Here is an 8,963-nt window from a genome sequence, read left to right as displayed (position 1 = left end):
TATATAAAAACTGCTTATAAGACAGATAAGTAAATTCCACTGTACATAGGACTCTACATTAGTAAAGTCCAGGTTACTGCAACCTTTCATAAGTAATGAGCCAAATTCACTAGAAAAAGTTGCTCGCGGAGTATAGAAAAGGTCTTACATCGGCTACAGTTATTTAAAATAGTTGTATTATCTGGAAAGGACAAGTACCAGTTGTCTTTTAAGAGCCTAAAGGTAAAAACAAACTTTTACGTGAAGTTAAGCTTAATATAAGGAAAAGTTTTGCTAAGATTCAAACTCACTTCGTCTGGGTTTGCAGTCAATCTAAAACTACCAAAAGACTTCTTGTAATGACTACTGGTTTAGGAGTTGTGAACTAAGAAGTATTTATTTATGAAGCTTATTAAAATTAAAGAGAAAATAACCGAAAAGGTTTTAATAATTTGTTCCTAAAAAATTTATGTTTAGTTAAATATAAACCTTTATTTTTGAAGGTTAGCTTTTGACGAACGTGAAATAATTCTTATTGTTTATACTTATGTAAGCTTTAAAACATTTTTTTTATGGTTAAAGTTTTAGTAAATTTAACATAGGAAATTATTCATACTTTGGCAGAAATCTATTTAAAGATCTCCTTTACTTGAAGAATAAACCAATAAAAGTTAATAGCTTTTCATAGTTTTTACTTATTGTTCAGCGAGCTATTACTAATTCCTACACAGGTTTTTTTAGTTTTAGAGTTAGTTGTTATTACAAATTAAAAAACATAGTGTTAAAACAAAATACATACTATAAAAAGAGCATAGAATTTTTATTCCTTAATAGGCTTCAATTTAGTTGGATTTTAAATACTTTTTTAATTTAAAACAAAATGCATATAAAATAAGTTGTAAAATGAATTTTATGAGAATTTTTAAGAATAAAACAAAGTTCTACTTTAAAAACAGAAAAGGAGTAATATTTTGAATAATAAATGAATGATTATAACTTTTTTTTGACCTATTATTAAATAGATATGCCGAAATGATTTATAGTCCAAATGGAAACTAAATTAATTTGCCAGTATTTTTGTTTTTTTACTTAAAATAAATAGCTTCATATAAATACGAACCATGCTTTTTTACACAACAAGATGAAAAATTTAAAAAGGTTTTTTAAAACATATTTTGTTTCACTTGTTTGCGTTATTTAAAAGTTAGACTTTACAAAAATTAAATGTGTGAGGTTTAAAAACCTTAACTTCTAGAAAATTCTGTAAAGTTTAGGTACAATAGTTAAGCTGCCTTGAGTAAGCTTTTCTAACACAGCGCAAAATTAGATTTTTTTAAATAGTTTTTCAAATCTTATTTTTTGTTAACTTAACTTTTTAAAAAATAACCGCTAGGTGTCGCAAATCCATTACATTGCACCATTTTGGTTTTAGACAAAAACAATTAAAAAACTTTACGGGATTTTTCACCACACGGTGTCGCTGTTCTGGGTTAGCCTAAAACAATTTAAATAAGTTTAAGCAGCAAAAAAGTCCTCTGAATTTGCCGCGGGTTATGAAACCCTAAATTCTCTCAAAATACTATGCCCAATAGTGTTGTCTCGAGTTATGAGGTCACCACAAACCACAAACGTTCACTTACGCGCAGGCGAATATAAAAAGACTGTTCTCACTTGTTTAGATGATTAAATGAAGTTAGAATTAGAGTAAACTTAGTATAGATAAAGTTCCAGGTTATGTAGTTATATTTTTTGTTAGATTTATGTTTTAGAAGTGTATGAATGTTAAGTCAAGTGAACAGTAATTTTGTTTAAGTTGTTATATTGCACAAACTTAGTATTATAAAGTTTTTTTTTTAATTTTCTCTTTTTTTCCTTCCTACATTTTTTAAATTAAAAAGTAAATATAGATTTAAATAAATTTATTGAATAGTAATACTATTTTTAGTTGCCACATTTTATATATATTTTTTTTTAATGTTGATTTTAAAATTTAATAATTTTTTATACCCTTCCCCTTTTTCAATAAACTAAAAAGAGAAATATTTGAAAAAAACTAGAACAATACTTTAGTTGAGTTTTTATTCTTAATATTTTTAAATTTAGAAATGGATATAATTTTGCAATTTTTAAAGTGACCACTGGTTTTTTGAAATTTGTTTCAAGGTTTTAAAAACTTCTTCCAGGTTTAATGAAAAAACTTGTTTTTGGTATATTTTTAGTTAAAAGTTATGTTTAAAGTAAAAACATCATTTTGCAATTATCAGGGTGACCACTGGCTTTTGGCAAATTATCTCCAGGTTTTTAAAACTTCTTTGAGGCTTTATGAAAATATTTATTTTTGGGTCTATTTTTAGTTAAAAGTTATGTTTAAAGTAAAAACATCATTTTGCAATTATCAGGGTAACCACTGGTTTTTGGCAAATTATCTCCAGGTTTTTAAAACTTCTTTGAGGCTTTATGAAAATATTTATTTTTTGGTCTATTTTTATTTAAAAGTTATGTTTAAAGGAAAAATATCATTTTGCAATTATCAGCGTAACCACTGGTTTTTGGCAAATTATCTCCAGGTTTTTAAAACTTCTTTGAGGCTGAATGAAAATATTTATTTTTGGGTCTATTTTTAGTTAAAAGTTATGTTTAAAGGAAAAATATCATTTTGCAATTATCAGGGTAACCACTGGTTTTTGGCAAATTATCTCCAGGTTTTTAAAACTTCTTCCAGGTTTAATGAAAAAACTAGTTTTTGGTCTATTTTTAGTTAACGTTTATGTTTAAAGTAGAAGATTAATTAAAAAAGTATAACAACATTGGAAAAATACTGTAAAGCTACTTTAAATCATGTCTTTAATAAAAAATATTGATGATGACGAACAATTTCTATCCATGTGATAAACTTTTTTGTATTATCCAATTTTCACTAGTTACTATGTAAAAATTGTTTAAAATCCAGGCCTTTTTTTCAGTGATTTATGTTCAAATTCTAGATTTTTCTTTCAAAATTTCTCAAACTCAACTTTATTTAAGCTAAATTTAATTTTAGGAATCCAGGATAGTGGCCAACTTTAGTCTATAAATTGGGCAGAATTTTAAATAGTCAAATTTATGTTAAATTGTTGAAAATATTAATTTCATTGTGAACATTAAATATACTTTTTACTATTACAAATAAAATTTCAGAAAAAAATGCAAAAATTTATAAGTATTTGTATTTTATTTGTTGATTATTTAACAATGTAATAGTTTAAGTATTTAAGTATAGTGCATAACTTTTTAGCATATGCAATGTAGCCTAATTTAGCAATGATAGACTTATTATGTTACACTATGCATATATAGGATTTAAATTTGCAAAGTGTACCTTAGTCTCCAAATATAATATTACATAGATAATTATTTAATGAAAAATACCAACATCTTAAAAAACTATATCTTAACAGACGTAACTATCTAATTAAAGAAAATTTTACAATGGAGTTTTCTCGTTTACCTACCACCGTTACACCTACAAACTACGATGTCACATTGAAACCTTCATTCGAAACTTTTACTTTTGAAGGACACCAATCAGTTGACTTAAATGTAAGTTTTAGTAAAACTTTTATGCTGACAGTAATTATACTCATTAACCACCAAGTTTAATTTGTAAATGAAAAAACATGTTTTTGTATTTTGCTTTATTTGTTGTTTTAGAATTTAAAATTATGGTTAAGAATTTTATAATTTTAATTAAGTAATAAACACCTAAACATACTTTTAGCTATTAACATATAACTATTAATAATAAAACCACGCAACATTATAGACCATACCGATAAAAAGTATAATTAAAAACGGATTAAAGACTAAAATTTTTTTTAAACAGGTCAATGAAGCCACTAATGAAATCAAAATGAACAGCAAAGAATTAGAAATCAAAGAGTGCAGCCTTCAACATTCAGGAGCTACTTTCGTTCCAACTCAGGTGAATCTCAACAAAGATGATGAGACTTGCACCCTTGTTTTCGAAGATGTTATTCCTGTCGGTCCTGCAGTCCTCAGCATGAGTTTCAAAGGAATTCACAACGATGAAATGGCCGGGTTCTACCGCACCAAAGTCACAAACAAGGACGGTGTTGAATATTACAACCTGATCACTCAGTTCGAGGCAACCGACGCCAGACGATGCCTTCCTTGCTGGGACGAGCCTGCATTAAAAGCAACTTTTGATTGTACATTAATTGTACCAAAAGACCTCGTCGCCTTGTCAAACATGAATGTCATCAGCGAAGAAGTTCTTGAAGATCAAGTAACAAAGAAGGTCGTCTTCGCAAAGTCAAAGAAGATGTCAACTTACCTGCTGGCTTTTGTAGTAGGAGCATTCGACTACGTTCAAGGCAAGACTAATGACGGCGTCGAAGTCAAAGTTTACACTCCACCAGGAAAATCAAATCAAGGAAATTACCCTTTGGAAGTCACTATCAAATCAGTGGAGTACTTTACAGAGTTCTTTTCCTGCCCATACCCAATGAACAAACTCGATTTGATTGCTATCACCGACTTTGCTTGCAGCGCCATGGAAAACTGGGGACTGATCACTTACAGAGAGTCAGCTCTTCTCGTAGACGAAAAAGAATCTTCCGTAGCGCAGAAATGTTGGGTAACAATCGTTGTTTGCCATGAAGTGTCTCACCAGTGGTTTGGCAACCTGGTCACCATGGAATGGTGGACTCACTTGTGGCTCAACGAAGGGTTTGCAACTTTTATGATGTACGATGCAGGACACATTTGTGACCATGACTTAAAAGTTTGGGAGCAGTACGTTAATGATGTCACAATAAAGGCATTAGATGCTGACAGCCTAGAAAACAGTCACGCTATTGAAATTCCAGTCAATCATCCAGGTGAAATTGGGGAAATCTTCGATGCCATTTCTTACCAAAAAGGAAGTAATATCATAGGAATGATTCACTCTTGGATCGGATCAGATAAGTTTAAAGAAGGCATGAAGGCGTATTTTAAAAAGCACGCATACTCCAACACACAAACAGAAGATTTGTGGAAATGTTTTGAAGATGCTAGCGGCAAGCCAGTTGAGCAGGTTATGTCAACTTGGACCAAACAAATGGGATACCCTGTTATTGATGTGTCTATTGCCAGCCAAAACGACAACTCTGTAACACTTAATTTATCCCAGAAAAAGTTTTGTATTTCTTCATCTGGTGAAAGTGATAGTTTGTGGCAAGTGCCAATCACAATATCCACATCAACCTCTGATGAACATCAATCTTTTATCTTTTCATCAAAGTCAGGTCAGATCACAGTAGAAGGTGTCGGTGCAAACGACTGGTTTAAAATCAACCCAAGGTTTATCGGCTTCTACAGAGTGAACTACAGCCAAGATATTTTGTCCAAACTAATTACTGTAGTAGAAAACGGACAACTTGACTGCTTTGATCGTCTCAACATAGTCAGTGACGTCCATGCAATGGCTACAACTGGTCAAACTTCGTTTGCCACATATCTTGAGTTGCTAAAAGTTTTCAAGGGCGAAAAGGAATATCCAGTGTGGAAAGAGATAATCAAAAGCCTTAGCGCAATGACTAAGCTTATGTGGAATGACGATGAAGCTTCAAAAAAGTTTTCCCAATTCAAAAAAGATCTCTTCAGTAGCGTCATGGCCCATGTTGGAATGGAAGCTAAACAAGATGAATCTCATTTGGATGCCAGCTTGAGAGCGCTTCTCATCAAAGCTTCAAACGACGACCAAGTCAACCAAAAGTGCACAGAAATCATGAACAATTTCTTTAAGAACTCAACACCAATCAGTCCCGAAATTCGTGCTTCCGTCTACGAAGTTTACACGTCAAAAGGAGGTCTTGAGGCTTTCAACAAAATGGTAGAGCTCCACAAGAAAGTTGATTCCATGGAAGAGAAGAGTGAAATCGAAGCAGCTCTCGGGTGCGTACAGGGTTTGGAATGTCTCAAACTTGTTCAAAAATACATGATGTCAAGCCACGTTCGTGACAACGAAAAATACAAGATCTTGTATGGCATGGCAACAGGATCCAAGCTTGGTAGAGATGAGTCTTGGAAGTTTGTCAAGGAACATTGGGATGTCTTTTACAACAAGTTCAAGGGAAGTCCTCACTTAGGCAAGATCGTTGAAGCTTCTACTCCTAACTTTGCCACCGAAGAAATGCTAAAAGAAGTGAAAGAATTTTTGACTGACAAAGTTAGAAAGACTTGTGAGAGAAAATTCAAGCAATGTGTAGAGCAGATCGGGCTCAAAATTCAGTTGTGGAAGCAAAATGGCCAATCCTTGAAGGATTATTTCAACTAATTATTAGCTTTTATAGGACTTTTTCAATGCATTATTCTATCCTACATATGTCGTTTACAATAAATATATAGAGAAATGAAATTATTTGTTGCTGTGTTTTAAACTTTTAGGTATCAAATTTTTTAAATATTTATTTTTCAATTGTTAGTTTATGAGTTTTAACATATTATAAATAAGCTGTTTATGTAAACCCTCAACAAAGGGACGAAATCAAAAAGTTCAGGGCCACAAACATTGTAATGACTGACAAAATCCATATCTTAATCAATGTTTTTCACACTAGACTCGTGGGTAAATATTAAAATCTTACATAAACTTCGTATAATAACCAAACTAAAAGCTCCAACATACATTAAACTAGTATGATATGTAAGATGTAAGTTTTTTAACATGAAGTTTTGTTAAAAATATTTTTTGTTTAATTAGAAAAGAAAACAAAAACTAAAACTACTTATAATTATTATAAATAATATCATGGACCAGCGATTCTTAACCTGAGGTAAACTTACTCCTGGGGTTAATTCACTTTTTTAGGGGGTAAGTTTTCTTTATTACAGTTATGTAAATTAATGATTATACTAATTTATAAAATAGCATTTAACTTTAAATTTTTTAAAGTTAAATAAACTCTTTAAATATTACGATTTTTATGTTTTATAAGCTGAAAGTTCAAAAAATCTAGTTTTTATCCTCAAAATTTATTACTTTTCTGTAGATTGAGGGTAAATTTTGTAATAAAATTGAAAAAAGGTGTAAACCACGTAAAAACCGTTGTTTTGGAATATTTCTGAAAAACAAACTAGTTTTAATTATGTTGACAATAAATACTGAAAATGAAATGAAACCTTACTAAACCTTACAAAATGCTTACTAAACTGAATACAACTATCTTCAAGAATCTGCACCAAATTTGTTTATAAAATAAAAAATTTAATTTAGCTTTTGATTTAATAATGGTCCTTACTGTTTTAAATTCGTAACTTACGTCTATTAAAAGTACTTTTGATTTGGTATTAAATGTAAAAGAAAATATAGTTCAATATATCAAAAGTGTTTATTATTTTAATCATATAGTTTAATTTTATTATATGTAAACATTTTAAAAAATTATTAATTGGCTATAGTACATTGAAAATTTTCTGTTTTAAATAAAAGTAAAAGTACTTTTAATTTTAAATGTCAAAACTGTTGTAACTTACTAAAACTAGTTTTCGAATAGTGAATACTTAAAATTAAGTAACCACCTTTTGTTTTAAAGTGTTGTGTAAAAGAATTTCATCTATAACCAGCCTATTCATGTATACTAGCAAGTTTTGGTATAATTACAGTGGTGAGTATGTTCTGATAATATTATTAATATCTACAGTTTAGAGTTCAACACTATAGAATACTATTAAACAGTGCCATACTATAAGACAAACCATGTGTGTATTTTGAAAGTTGAGATATCAGCAAAATTTAATCTACTTTCTTTATACAAAAGCTTTAAGTTTATAAACAACATGTAATTTAATTATAGCAGTAATTAGCTTTTTTATTTAATTACTTACAAGTTTTTACACAAAGTTCAAACTGATATACAAACTCAAGTTACTTGTTTTGTCAGAAAGTATGGCACCCATGGTGAAATTTAAACATATCTGTTTAGTTACAACCACAATATATATTTTGGTACTACACTAATAGAGAGTTTGCCTCTGTAGTCTGTTGTCTAGGATGTTCTGTTGTGAAATCTATGCTGTTAAAATTAATTTTGATGTAAATCATCTTTTTTGTAAATGAAATGAGAAAATATATTATTTAAGTGGAACTTTTTTATGTATTTTTAAAGAAATTTAATTTCTTTGTTTGCAAAACAGTTGTGTATACTTTAGTTCAGTTGCTATACATGCACACACATGTTTGTATTAACAATAACTCAAACTATAATAGTATAAACTATGTTTTTAGTGCACTGTTATCACTTTTATAGAATTAAGCATTTATTTTATAAGTATATCTAACTTTTTTTTCTTACTTTTAAGTGTTTTGTTTGTAACTAGTTGTAAAAATAGTTATAAAGTAGAATATTATACTTAGCAGGGTTGCACCAAAATCAAGAATGTCAGTAAAAACGAAAAGCCAGGAAGGAATAGATGGTAGCTTTTGAAAAAACAAAGTAAGGAAATTATGCATTTTGCAATTTTTTTGTTATTTTCTAAAAAACTTAAAGAACTGCCAAAGAACTATTGTTTTAACTTGTAATTGAAACCTAACACAATTTCAAGTACTTTGTATTTTTGAATAGGTTATAAATAATAACTTGATTTAGAAAGTACAAACTTATTTTTCAGCTTGATCTGTGGCAACTCTTAGTTTTAAAGTTTTAAAGACTTAGTTTTAAAAAATGTTTTAAGAATGAATAGGAGTTTTATTGTGCTAACGATTCAATAAGAAAACCATATCAAAACACTGATAAGTGTGATGGAATATGCTTTAAAAGTATTTAATATTGTGGCCACTGGTTTTCACATATTCTGTATATGTACTGTATTTAAATTTATAAAACTTTTAAATGCAGCTTAAATTTGATTTAAGAATAGAATTGTTTATAACTTTGTTTTTTTTTTCATAATATGATCTATTCTAAAACTGGATCATGTCAAATTGCTGACTTGAAACAATT

The 8,963-nt window shown here is 29.3% G+C and overlaps 1 protein-coding gene across 1 annotated transcript; it reads left to right on the top strand.

The window, feature by feature from the left end:
* The first annotated feature begins 3,447 nt into the window (after nt 1–3,447).
* LOC145844771 (puromycin-sensitive aminopeptidase-like) lies at nt 3,448–6,298 on the top strand. Its single transcript, XM_082952193.1, has 2 exons — nt 3,448–3,558; nt 3,842–6,298. The coding sequence occupies exons 1-2, from the start codon at nt 3,448–3,450 to the stop codon at nt 6,296–6,298; spliced, it is 2,568 nt and encodes an 855-aa protein (XP_082808319.1).
* The last annotated feature ends 2,665 nt before the right edge of the window (nt 6,299–8,963 follow it).

Source organism: Thalia democratica, chromosome 9 (genome assembly GCF_965202585.1).
Source record: "Thalia democratica chromosome 9, ktThaDemo2.hap1.1, whole genome shotgun sequence".
NCBI classification, from domain to species: domain Eukaryota; kingdom Metazoa; phylum Chordata; class Thaliacea; order Salpida; family Salpidae; genus Thalia; species Thalia democratica.
This window is presented reverse-complemented; position numbering and strand designations above follow the sequence as displayed.